Source organism: Natrix helvetica (assembly GCF_964273705.1).
Source record: "Natrix helvetica genome assembly, chromosome: 7".
In the NCBI taxonomy this organism is placed as follows: Eukaryota; Metazoa; Chordata; class Lepidosauria; order Squamata; family Natricidae; genus Natrix; species Natrix helvetica.
The window spans coordinates 1,248,907-1,262,523 of NC_138558.1; the positions used below are offsets into that span (position 1 = coordinate 1,248,907).

The 13,617-nt window shown below is 50.5% G+C and overlaps 1 protein-coding gene across 2 annotated transcripts; it reads right to left on the reverse strand.

Moving 5' to 3' along the window:
- Positions 1-2: 2 nt before the first annotated feature.
- NAGK (N-acetylglucosamine kinase) lies at positions 3-13,155 on the reverse strand. Of its 2 annotated transcripts, none has more exons than XM_081959318.1 (10): positions 13,004-13,155; positions 10,664-10,748; positions 9,212-9,310; positions 7,821-7,962; positions 6,547-6,657; positions 4,681-4,793; positions 3,831-3,918; positions 3,122-3,219; positions 1,509-1,587; positions 3-868 (listed from the first exon to the last, which is right to left on the reverse strand). In XM_081959318.1, exons 1-10 carry the CDS (start codon positions 13,030-13,032, stop codon positions 678-680), a joined length of 1,035 nt encoding a protein of 344 aa, XP_081815444.1. In that variant the 5' UTR covers positions 13,033-13,155; the 3' UTR covers positions 3-677. The 2 variants fall into 2 exon arrangements, with proteins under 2 accessions (XP_081815444.1, XP_081815445.1); XM_081959319.1 differs by having other exon boundaries at positions 12,932-13,061.
- Positions 13,156-13,617: the final 462 nt, after the last annotated feature.

The window sequence follows — 13,617 nt, forward strand, 5'->3', positions numbered from 1 at the left end:
ATTCGGTCTGGGATTAGCAAGAGCTGGCCGGACTCCAACCTCCTTGCAAGCTTGCAGGACAGGGAGAGCACAACAGAGCCCCAAATTTCCATTGCTAAGACAGACGGCTGTTAAGTGAGCTTTGCCCCCATTTTACAACCTTCTCTGCCAGTTATTAAGTGAATCGCTTTGGTGCTTAAGTTAGTAACACAGTGGCTAAGCGAATCCGGCTTCCCCATTGGCTTTCCTTGTCAGGTGGTCGCAAAAGAGGATCACGTGACCCCCGGAACGCTGCAACCGTCATAAATATGAGGTGTTGAGCGTCTGAAGTTTGATCATGTGATCACGGAATGTTGCAATGGTCATAAGTGTGAAAAACGGTCACAAGTTCCTTTTTTTCAGTGCCATTGTAATTTGAACGGTCATTTAATGAAGGGTGGTAACAGAATAACAGAATTCGGAGGGATCCTAGAGGTCTACTCCAACCCCCCTGCTACATGGATGGCTGTTAAGGGCTCCCTGTATCCAGGCACTCTGCTGGGGGAGGGTATGGCCACTGAGACCACTACATTAGTCAGTGTGTGTGTGTGTGTGTGTGTGACCTGCCCTTACAAACAGGGCCCTCCCAAAGCAGCAGAGAGTCCAGGTTTTGAATCTCCCCCCCCCCCCCCCCCCGGGTGGTCTGGAGTTGCCCGTCTCTAGGCAAAGGAGTGCGTGTAGAAGACGTCCACGTTGGCTTTGTAGTCCAGAGGGACGGCCTGACCGATGTGCTTGGCCCCCAGGCTGGCCCCTCCCAGGGCCGAGGACTGCTTCAGTTTCAGTAGGCTGAACGTGGAGAAAGCCATGTTGAGCTGCTGGCTGTGCGCCTGGCTGAGGACCTGGGTGAATCCTGGAAGAACAGGAGAGCAGAGTTGGAAGAGACCTTGAAGGTCATCTAGTCTGAACCCCTGCTCAGGCAGGAAACCCTACGCCACTTCAGACAAAGGGTTATCCAATCTCTTCTTAAAAACTTGGAGCATTCACAACTTCTGGTGGCAAGCAGTTCCACTTGCTAATTGTTCTCACTGTCAAGAAATGTCTCCTTAGTTCCAGGTTGCTTCTCTCCTGGATTAGTTTCCACCCGTTGCTGCTTCTCTTGCCTTTGGAGAATAGTTTGAGCCCCTCTTCTTGGTGGCAGCCCCCAAATCCTGGAACCCTGCTGTCATGAGAAGAGAGCCAGTGGATCCTTTCTCCCGTCAGCTCAAGCAGGGTCCAGGGTCCATCTGCGTGCACAAGGGAAGCCCCCTCCCCTCCCCACCGCGCCCACTCGGTTGCATTGCCTACTTCATGGGCAGCTCAAGATTTTTAAGCTGACGCTGCCCCTCCTTTTCACTGGGGCAGGAGTCTCCAACCTTGGCCACTTTTAAGACTGGTGGACTTCAACTCCCAGAATTCCCCAGCCAGCTTTGAAGTTTACACTCTTAAAAGTGGCCGAGGGGTTGCAGCTGATCCAGAAGCACATTCAGCCTTGCTGCAATCGGGGTCCTCACCGTCTCTCATCATCTCCCAGCTGTTCCACACGGACCCCACGCAGACGACGGGCAATCCCAAGTCCCCTTGGAGTAAGATCTGCAAGGAAACAAGCATCAGAAACCGTGGGGATCTGTGGGCCGTCTTGAATGCCCCCTCTGTCCGGGTTACGGGTGGTCCTCGATTTATGAGTGCAATTGGGCCCAGAATTTCTGTTGCCAAGCAAGACACTTGTTACTTGGGTTGTGCCTCGTTTTACGACTTTCCTTTCCACAATTGGCCCTCTGTGATTAGTCACACAAGGAATTGTCTGGTGTACAGTGGAACCTCGGGTCCCGAATGGCTCAGACTACGAATAATTCTGATGCCGACCGAAAAAATCCACTAAATGTTGCACTCGGCTCACGAACATATCCTCAGGTGCCGAATAAACACAGCCGCGGCAAGTTTCCCCTCCGTGCCATTTTTTGTGTGTGCGTACATACGCAGCCAGTCTTGCTTCTGGTCACAAATCAGGTGCCGAACGAAGTCCTGGACCGGATTACGCTCGGCACCCGAGATCCCACTGTAGAAGCACTCCGTGTACTTGCAAAACAACAGAAAGAATAATAATAATAATCATACCGATAATACCCCCCCCCCCCCCCGTTTCCCTGAAAATAAGACCTCCCTGGATAATGAGCGTACGGGCTAAAATAAACCCTCCCCAAAAATATTGCATCACAGCAGCAGCCATGAGGTGACCACGCTATCCGCCTCCTGCACCTCAAAAATAATAAGACCTCCCTGAAAATAAGGCCAAATGTTTATTTTGGGGGTCAAAAGAAAATAAGAGCCTGTCTTATTTTCTGGGAATAACAGCAGTAGGGAAGTAAAGAATATAATAAGGATAAATATGTCATCCCTGGCGCTTTCAGCTTAGCTTATCACCCTGCTACCAATGGATCTGCTGAGAGAGCCAATGCAATGGCGGAGCAATATATCCATTGCTATGTCGGTTACCAACAATCAGATTTGGGGCTTGTCAACCCATCACCACCTTTACTTTTGCTGGGCCCAACCATGCTCCGTGGGTAGATACACACAGATGTTAAGCTGCTACTACTACAGGGAAGTGAGCTGTTTGGAACCGGGTCGCGGAAGAGGCGGACGAGCACAAGCCATCCCCTCCCAACAGACAAACACAAACACCTTGCAGTTCCACGAAGAAAGGTTTGGGAACTCTGTGTTAGTACCATGAGGATTAGGTGTGAGGCACGAGGGAAAAAACTGTGTTTTTATTGTTTTGTCCTTTTTCTTGGTTGGTACCTATGCCAGAGTTTATCAAACAAGCCACCAATGGCTGGATTCACACAAGATGCCAAACCACACGAGGGTTTAGCCTTAGAGCAAGGGATCCAGAGAAGGATGCGTCTCCTGCTAGAAGCCAGCTTGGATCCAGTTCCTTCAGTCTTCATCCTTGGGAGACCCCTGAACCTCTCTCCCACCCCCCGGCAATTATATCCCAGGGTTAGGATCAATAGGGCTGCTTCATAAGCCCAAATTAACTTTGGGGGTGTGCGAATTAGAGAAAAGAAGCAGCAACTGCCCCCAATCCTGCCCCTTTCCTCCTGTCCACCCCAAGTTGAGTTACCTGGTCAATTTTGGGCAGGATGGCCACGATATGCCGTGCCAGGACTTCTCCAGCCTTGTGGAAAATGTAGCGGCACAGGGGGTCCCCAGCCTTGGCACCTATGGAAGAGACGGAGAAACGGTTTGATCCTTCTCTCGCGCCTCCCCGACCAGCCTGCAATATGCACACTCCCCCAGCATGGTCCTTTCTTACAGACGCGACTTGGGTGAAAATAATCTATCTAGGGATTGTGTCAGAGTATCTGTAGGCCAGCCTAACCGGGCACTTTTGGAGCTGAACAGCATAAGAACAGGGTCTCCAACACTGGGCGTCTCCCGTCACTTTCACAACAGAAGTCCGATTTTCCTTTTTGATTGCCTAATCGGTGTCTCACGTTTCACAACTTGAGTGGACTTCAACTCCCAGGATCCCCTAGCCGGCGTGCTTTAAGGTAGATGGACTTCCACTCCCAGAATCCCCCAGCCACTAATAGCTGTTCACGCCTTGTGATACACAAAATCAGTTGTGTCTTAACCTGGCAGTGTCAAGATGAGTGGACTTCAGCTCCCAGAATTCCCCAATCCTGCAACCACCCACTACTGACGGGAAAATCTTTCCTCTGCTGACTCAGCACAGTCCAAGAACTTGATTAAGCATCAGCCTGAGAAGGGACCCTGCAGTTTTTTCCCTGGCATCCTAAAGTTACTCATCCCTTTGACCTGCAGCCCACCTTCAGCCAGTTTCCGGCAGAACCCTGCAAACTTGGACTTCTCAAAGGTCCTGTAGAGGTGAGTTAGGAGCCCCATTCGGTCGGAAACCTGTGGGAAAACATGAAGAAAACTTTCCTTTTTCTTCTATCCTTCCTTTTTTTTCCTTTTCTTTCTCCTTTTCCTCTTCCCAAACATCACGTTACAATAAAAATGATTTGGACTACCTAGTTAGCTGCTGCAAGAAGACCACTCCGACTCACTAGAAGCAACAGCATGACAAAAGTGGCAACAATGGTGCATTGGAAGATTTGCAAGGAATAGGATTTGTCTGCAAGCAAGAACTGGTGGGAGCTTAAAATAGACGTAACGATAAAAAAGGAGGGAGCTGAACTGGTCTGGGACTTTAGAATCCAATCAGACAGGCACCTGCCACATGACACCCAGATTTAACAAGTGTTGATCAGAAAGGCCAACAACTGGATAGTGGAACATGGCAGTACTTGGGAGACAGCTGTTCGCTTACCTTTGCAGGCACGCTCAGTAGCAGGCTCCGCCCACCCGCCCAGACACCACCACGTCTGTTTTTGACCCTTTGTGCATGCACGGAAGATCCTGCGCATGCGTGGAGGCAATGTGTGCGAGCGGAGGCAATGTACACGCTCACATTACTACCGAACCGGTAGCAAAGGTAAGTTGATTTCACTCCTGTGTATCCCCCCCCCTTGGGTATCTACAGCCTTCCCAATGGGAGGCTTCCTGCTTTAGCTGGACCTACGGCTTTGGTCTGCCCTCCCACTCCCACAGGCGCCAGTCCCCCACCAGAGGAGGGCGATGATGAAGGTGGGGGGAGGGCGGAGACCTTTTGCTTACCTGGAAGTAGTCAAACATGGCTTGCTTGACGTAGCTGATGTTGTGCGGTGGGGCCTCCAGGTTGTCCAAGCCGTCAAACACAATTTTCACAGCCCGGTGGGCAATCCAATAAGCTGCCAGAGGCCAAAAGAGACGGTCAGCCTGTGGGCTGGACTTTGCTTTCATCCCCAGCCACGCAGCGCATTAATCTCAGGGCCCTGGGCTCCCAAGGAAGCCGCTGCCCTGTCAGAACTGAGACACACGCCTAGATAAAACGGGGGGGGGGGGGGCTCCGTCATCGGAGGTTTTCAAGAAGACCCTGGACATCCGTTTGTCTGAAATGATAAGAGCCCTGATGGCAACCCTACAGCATGTGAGCCACGGGGGGCACGCGGAGCCATATCTCCCGGCACCTGAGCCATCAGCTCCAATGTGCGCCAGCTGATTTTTGGCCTTCCGGAGGGCCAGGGAAGGCCGTTTCCACCCTCCACAGGCTCCGGAGGCTTTCCGGTACTGCACTGAGCAGGGGGGGGGGGATGCGCGGATGCGGAGGCGCGTTTTGCATCATGGGTGCTGGCCCTGTTGCACACAAGCCCTGCATTGTTTGGCACTCGGCAACAAAAGGGTCTTCTGCTTGAGCAGGGGGCTGGACTAGAAGACCTCCAAGGTCCCTTCCCACTCTGCTATTCTGCATCTTCCTAAAAGCATCCCTGCAGGAAGTAAAACTTAACCAGCAAGAATGACAGATCCTCAAGGAAACATTCGCAGTTAGCAGACCCTGGCTATTTTTATTTACGGCTTGTAGGGAATTTTCAAATTTACCGTCACAGCAAAAGGGGAAGCGGAAAAATTAGTTGTCCCCCCCCCCCCCCCCCCCCGTGTTTCTGAGGGTGAAGGTTCCTCCTCTGAGCTTGTGGGTCGGTTTCCAAACGTTTCGTTAAGCACACCAGAGCAACAGATATTCCCCGCTATTGCAAGCCTCCACGTTTATCTATGTTCTGGACAAAATAGCCAATCAATTCCAAAGTTCTGTGGGAAGCTCCCGGGGGGGGGGGGGTGTTCTGCATCCTTGGCCACATCCCCGGCCCCTTCTTCCTCTTAGAGGGAAAGCCCACATGTCCTCCACAGAAAGATGCATGCAAGGAAATGTCATTTTCATCTCTGCCGATTAGCGTACTTTCAAAGTGACAATGAAGTTCTTCTAAGTCATGACCTGGTGGAGGGTCAAAAGAGGGTTCTGGAATCTCAAATATCACCATCGAGAGAGATGGGGCAAGGTGACAGGATCCAGCCCAGAAGAAGCTGGATATGGGAGAAGGTCTGGAGACTGGAGACTCGAACATACAATAAACGGTTGCAGGAACTGGGCCTGGCTGGTCTAGTGAGGAGAAGGACCAGGGGAGACAGGAGAGCATCTTCCAATACTTGAGGGGCTGCCCCACAGAGGAGTTAGGGGGTCAAGCTATTTTCTAAGTTACCTGAGGGCCAGACAAGGAATAATGGATGGAAACTGACCAAGGAGAGATTCAAGCTGGAAATAAGGAGGAATTTTCTGAAGGTGAGAACAATCAACCATTGGAACAGAAGTTGCCTTTGGAAGTTGTGGGAGCTTCATCCCTGGAGGCTTTCAAGGGGTGACTGGACTGCCATCTGTCAGAAATGGTGTAGGGACTCCTGTTTGGACAGGGGGTTGGACTGGATAACCTCCAAGGTCCCTTCCAACTCTGTTAATCTGTTAAGGTCTGAATCTCCCAAGAGATCCCGGTGTTTTTCTGGCCAATCTGCCCATGTCAGAGAAACAGTGATCGGACTTTTGCCATCTTCCAAATCCAGAAGTGCAAAAGGATCTGTTAGGGAGATCCTGGATCAGGGGGGCTGTTTCCTCACCTGATCCTTCATCCCCCATCATGTGGCCCCATCCTCCACAGCTGATCTGGGAGCCATCAGGATTGATGAGTTTGCAGTTGGAGCCTGTTCCCGAGATGAGCACCACACCACCTGGAGGGGAAAGAAAGACCCACGAAGGGAGTTGGATGACGATGCAACGGTCATAAGTGTGAAAAATGGCCCTAAGTAACTCTTTTCAGTGCTGTTATAACTTCAAACAATCACTAAAGAAACCGTCGTAAGTCGAGAACTATCTGTATTGGTGGTTCAAGTAATTTCGGCCCCTTTTTAGCAATCATGTTACTTATTTAAGAATGGCAGTGATGGACAGCTTAACAACTCTGGCAAGGAAGGTCATAAAATGAGGCAAAATTCACTGAACAAATTTCTCATGTAGCAACATAAATTTTGGCCTCAATTGTGGTCGTAAGTTGAGGACTGCCTGTAGTATCCTCCGTGGATAACCTCATCAGCAGAAGCAACAATGGGAACTCAGAAAAACAATTCTTTTTGAAAAAACACCGAAACTAATCAAGTGCTCCGCTATCAAATAAAACCCAACTTCCCACAAGAATCGGAGCCTCCTAAAACCAAGCTAAATCTAAAAATGCTGGAGAATTCCTGGCACTTGGACAAGTCGGTCATCAATAGGCACATAAAAGTAAACCACATTTACGCACTGTTAAAAAGAGACAATGCAAAAGCTAAGGAGGGAACAAAAAGACCAGAAGCAGCCCCAACACCCAGATAAACAGGGATTAACACCAGACAAACCATCCAGCAAAAACCCAGAATCAAGGAACCGTCAAAGAGGAAACCACAAAATTGGGAGGGAAAGCCCCCCCCCCCCTACTTCCTTGCACTGATGATGTGAGCTATTTGGGTTATGAAGGGCCTGCAAATAAATAAGCAAACTCAGAGAGACCCAGGAGAAGGGAGGGAGGAAAGGAGGGAAGGAATAGGAAGAAGGGAGGGAGAGAAGGAATAGGAAGAAGGGAAGGAAGGGAAGGAGGAAAGGAATAGGAGGGAGGGAAGGAATAGGGACCGAGGTAGGGAAGGAAGGAAGGAAAGGAAAGAAGGAAGGAAAGGAATAGAAGGGATGGAGGGTGAGAGGGAAGGAATAGGGATCAAGGGGAGGGAGAGAGGGAAGGAGGGAAGGAATAGGAGGGAAGGAAAGAAAGGAGGGAAGGAATAGGAGGGAGGGAAGGAATAGGGATGGAGGGAAGGAAGGAAAGGAAGGAAAGAAGGAAGGAAGGAAAGAAAGGAAGGCTTACCGGTGTTGGTAGCAGTGGCCATGGCTCCAATGGCATCAGTGGTGATAAAGTAATTCTCGCTCAGATGGGGGAAGCGCCTCTTCATGTCCTCAATGAGCTTCTGGATGGCTTCCTTCTGCTCCCCTCCACTCAGGGAGAGGCCCTGCAGCCACAGGCAGCCACGCTGTGAGCCCCCAGCCACAAATCAATTTCGAATAAACTCCCTGGGTTTCTGGGGCTGGAAGCTCAAGAAGGAAGCCATTCCTTCTTCCGCTTCCACTGGGGTTGAGGGCCTCTCACTACCCAAGGGAAGAGGAGAATTGGGTAGGTCTACTTAAATGAAAAGAAGGACCAGGGGTGATGTGATGCGGTGTTCCAATATTTGAGGGGCTGCCCCAAAGAAGAGGGGGTGCAACTTATTTTCCAAAGCCCCTGAAGGGGGCACGAGGAACAACGGATGGAAACTAATCAAGGAGAGGAGCAACCTGGAACTAAGGAGAAACTTCCTAACAGTCAGGACAATTAACCAGGGGAACAGAAGTTGCCTCCAGAAGTTGTGGGTGCTCCATCACTGGAGGATTTTAAGGGGAGACTGGACAGCCGTTTGTCCGGGATGATAATAGAGACTCCTGCTTGAGCAAGGGGTCAGACTAGAAGACCTTCAAGGTCCCTTCCAACTCTATTATTCTGTAAGGATCTCCTGCTTGAGTAGGGTCAGATTGGAAGACCTCCAAGGTCCCTTCCAACTGTTATCTCTGCATACAGCTAACCAGGACGATGCCAAGATGTTGACTGGCAAGTGGCAACATCACAAAAACAGTGCCAAGGGGGCTTGCATCCCAACCTCATGTCCCACGCATGGGGATGCCAACATACCTACCTGTCAGGCCTGCAGCCACCTTTTCTTTTGGATCTTTGGCCTGCCACACTTTCTACTATTCTACTATGCATTTTTTCTGTTGTGGGAAAATGTGAAGGGGGGATTGTACGGAGTTAGCTGACATGCAGCCATAACAAAATTCTTTCTAGAAAGCCAAGGTCATCCTTTGTCTCTGCACCTCTGCACCTGACCAGAACTGGATGGGTGGAACTGCCAGCGTGGCAGGGGAAGAGTGGATCATGTGATGGACTTGTGGGTGTGGGGGGGGCAAGACTTTGAACTTTCTACGGGGTGGGGAAAACCGGGAAGCCTTCAGATTCGGGTTTTCCCAGATGTGCCAACATGGCTCTTTTCGTAAATTTGAACAGTACTTTGCCTTGGACTCCGGTTTTCCTTTCGGATGCTGTTTGGGACCCTGACATTACCTTCTTTCACCCACCTGCCCTGGGCAGTTCCCTAAAGCCCTTGAGTGGCTGCAGAATGACAACCGGGGTGGGGTGGGGCTTTAATGGAAAGGGGGCGGGAGACTCACCAGCGATCGAAGGGGAACATGGGGGTCGCCCCCAGCCTTCCTTTTGGCATCTTGGACCATGGCGTCTATCCGTTCCAGGCAGGCGTCCGAGCCAACCAGCTTCTCGCCCCGAGGGGAGAAAGAGACAACCTTCCATTTGCACACTTACGCCCCTCCTTGCACACTTAAGGTGCTCACACCCGTATTTAAATATACCCGGCTCTCCCTCTGCCCCTGGGATTCTCACTGTATCTTAACTGAGCTTCACAACAACTTCCCTCAATGCTGCTCCCCCCCCCATCTCTATTGGAGAGGGGGTGTCTCCTTTGGGCCTCCCCCCCCTCTCAAGCCCAGGCATCTGGCATCTGGCAATAAAAAACACAGCCCTGCCAAGCACAGCCAATAGGTGGCAGCTGCCGGCTATCTTATCTCCCTCTCTCTCTCTCTCTCTCTCTCTCTCTCTCTCTCTCTCTATCATCTATCTATCTATCTATCTATCTATCTACTCTATCTCTCATCTATTTATCTATCTATCTACTCTCTATCATCTACCTCTCTATCTACTCTATCTCTCTATCATCTATCTATCTACTCTATCTCTCTATATCTATCATCTATTTATCAATCTATCTACTCTATCTATCTATCATCTATCTACTCTATCTATCTATCTATCTATCTATCATCTATCTATCTACTCTAATCGATCGATCGATCATCTATATCTGTCTGTCTGTCTATCTGTCTATCTACTCTATCTAAACTATCCACTCTATCTAATTGATCGATCCACCTATCTATCTGTCTGTCTGTCTGTCTGTCTATCTTATCTATCTTATCTATCTATCATCTATCTATCTATCTATCTATCTATCTATCTATCTATCTATCTATCTATCTATCATCTATCTATCATCTATCTATCTATCATCTATCTATCTATCTATCTATCTATCTATCTATCTATCTATCTATCATCTATCTATCTATCATGTATCTATCTATCTATCTATCTATCTATCTATCTATCTATCATCTATCTATCTATCTTATCTATCTTATCTATCTAATCGATCTATCTATCTATCTATCTATCATCTATCTATCATCTATCTATCTATCTATCTATCTATCTATCTATCTATCATCTATCTATCTATCTATCTATCTATCTATCTATCTATCTATCTGACCAGCTCAAGCCTTCTCTCCTTCCTAGGTGGGTCGAATGAGGACCCAGTTTGGGGGGGGGGGGATGCTGACCCTGTAAACCCCTTAGAGGGGGCTGGAAACGGCTGTGAAGCGGTAGAAGGGCTGTTGCTATTGAAATAGTATTTTCCAGAGCGACCTTCCCAAGGAAGATCGTCAGAGCTGGGAGTTTTTTTTCTACATGCATAGGAACGAAAGCAGGATCTAGCGCCCCCCCCTACTCACATTTTCCCTCCCCCCCCCCAAGAAGGGCCCCATCCTCACCCAGTGGTTGGTGCAGGGCCCCTCGGTCTGGGCCAGGATCTTGCCATCTTCACAGAGCAGCACCACCTTGGAGTGGGTCCCCCCCCTGCAGGGGAAGGAAAATCCCACTTGAGGGGCTGCAGGAGGCGGGTCTGCTGCCCAGCTTGGCAGAGGTCAGTCAAGTCCTCGACCTATGACCACAATGCAGCCCAAAATCTCTATCATTAAGTGAGACAGTTGTTTATGTGAGCTTTGCCTCATTTTGCAACCTTTCTGGCCACCGTTGGTAAGTTAGACACATGGTTGTTAAGTGAATCTGGCTTCCCCATGGACTCTGATTGCCAGAAGGTCTCAAAAGTGGGTCACGTGGCCCCGGGAGGATGCAACAGTCATAAGTATGAGTCCGAATTTTGATATACATGACCAGGGGGAGGATGCAACGACTGTCAGGGTGGAAAATGGTCATAAGTCGCTTTTTTCAGTGCTGTTGTAACTTTGAATGGTCGCTAAACAAATGGTTGTAAGTCAAGGACTACCTGTGTATGCTCACCTAAACATTCCATGGGAATGAATATATATATATATATATATATATATATATATATATATATATATATATATAATTTGTTTTCGTAGATTTTCACGGGTGTAGGTATGCTGGTTTTGTTGTATTCGGGTCTTTTCCCGTGGGTCTTTTCCCACTTTACACGGGAAAAGACCTGAATACAACAAAACCAGCATATATATATATAATATATATAATGAACCTTTGGGGCTCAGGGTTGAACTGTGGGGGGTCCTTGGTGCTCTCTGAGCTTGGTTATTTTCTTGCAGACGTTTCATTACCCAACTAGGGAACATTATCAGTGCTCGAAGGGAATGGGGTGTGTGGAGAGGAGGAGAACTGTGTGGTCTTTGATGGGTGTGTGGAGAGGAGGAGGAAGAGGAGAAAGAGGAGGAGGAGGATGACTGTGGGGGCCTTTGATACTCTCAGCTGGGTGATTTTCTTGTAGACATTTCATTACCCAACTGGAGGACATCATCAGTGCTAGGGTGTGTGGAGAGGAGGGGTTGCTGGGAGCCTTCTTGGAGGTTCCTTGATTGGGTTATTATGTATTGTCGGATTGTGTATTGGCTGAGCTGGGCAGTTCCTTGCTTGGATATTGTCTGATCATTGGTCTAAGATTCATCCAACCAGCAAGGCCCCGCCCACCAACCCTGCCTGCCTGCCTGGAGAATTCTGGGAGTTGAAGTCCAGCCATCTGCAAGATTGAGAAACCCTGTTTTAAGCCACCAAAATGGGCCCCTCGGTTTAAGCCCCCCTCTCCCCAACTCACAAGCCACCATCTGCAAACCAGCTATCTCGGTTTCCAACGTTCCCTCCCTTAGAAGGCAGCCAAACTTTTGGCCCAGCAGCCTGATCTCCGCCCTGCCATGCCTATCACGGCTTCCTTCCCCCTTGCAGGGCGGCCCTGCCCAGCCCCATGGGACCTCAGCCGTTTTGCAACCTGGGAAATGTCCCTCTTGCCTCCTGGTGGGGGGGGGGAGGTGAGGAGGGGCCCAAATGATGCCAACCTCACTGCAGGGAGGCTATTTTTAGAAGCAACATCTGTAAATAATAAACTAATTCATATACTTTTATGCTGGCTGCAGGTAGCCCGAACGAGCTCGGAGAGCATAGGACCCCCGACCCCTCCCCTTGTCAATTCGCCCCTGGAGGCCAGCTCTGAGAAAGGCGAGCGGGGGATTAATCGGAGGGGTTTGTTGCAAAAGTTGCAACACCCAAAGGGCTTTCAAAGGGTCCCTCCACGCCCCCAACCCACTTTTGAAGGGAGCCCCTCCAAAGCGGGGATCCAGGGAAGAGCCCCCTTCCCCACCGGGTTGGACCATCCAATATCTGGGGTGCGGCTATCCCAATTGGGCGGGGGGGGGCACTCCAAGACAAGCCCCTCCCCTCCCCCTCCCCTTGTCAATCCACACCTGGAGGCCAGCGCTGAGAAAGGCGGGCGCGGGGATTGATTTGGGGAGCTTGTTGCAAAAGTTGCAACCCCCAAGGGCTTTCAAAGGGTCCCTCCACGCCCCCAACCCACTTTTGAAGGGAGCCCCTCCAAAGCGGGGATCCAGAGAAGGGCCCCCTCCTCCGGCTTGGATCACCCAATGCCTGGGGTCCGGCCACCCCAAATTGGGCAGGGGGGGACTCCAAGACAAGCCCCTCCCCTCCAGCGACCCCTCCCCGATCTGGGGCAAGTGCAGCCCCTCCCAGCGCTTGCATCGCCTTCCCCGACTCACCTGGGCGCCAGGTGAGTCGGGGAAGGCAAGCGCGGGGGGGGGGCTGGTTGAAGCCTCCCCCGGCCGTCTCACCCTTCCACACCGCCGTAGACCGCAGCCATGGAGCTCCGCCGCTCCGCTCTTCCTCCCTTCCTTCCTTCCTTCCAGCCGTCTCTGGACCGCCCCCGCCCGGCAAACGGGGCCGGGGAAAGCCGCAACTGCCAGGCAGACACGTGTTACCAGCCCCGCTCCGCCCTCTTCCCCCGGGACACGTGTCTTGCAGGAACCGCCTCCTGCCGCCGCTTCAGACGGAGCCTCCTCTCCGGAATCAGCCAGGGAGGGGCTGCTGGGGATGCCCCCCCCCCGAAGAGAGGAAGGAGGGGGCGGCCTCTGTGTGTGTGTGTGTGTGTTGTATTTGTGCTGATAAATATAAAAAGGCAACATTAAAAGTATGGTTTTCTGCCTGGATGGTCTCCTGCAGTGAGCGGATAGACCGAAAGGGGGAGTAGTGAGTTCCCTCCCATATTTGGGCATACCGGGGGTTGTAACACAAATACATACATACACACACACACACACACACATACATATATAGAGAGGCACATATATATATGCACACACACATATACACACACACACACACACACACATATATATATACATATGTGTGTGTGTGTGTCTTATATTCGGGTCTTTTCCCGTGTAAG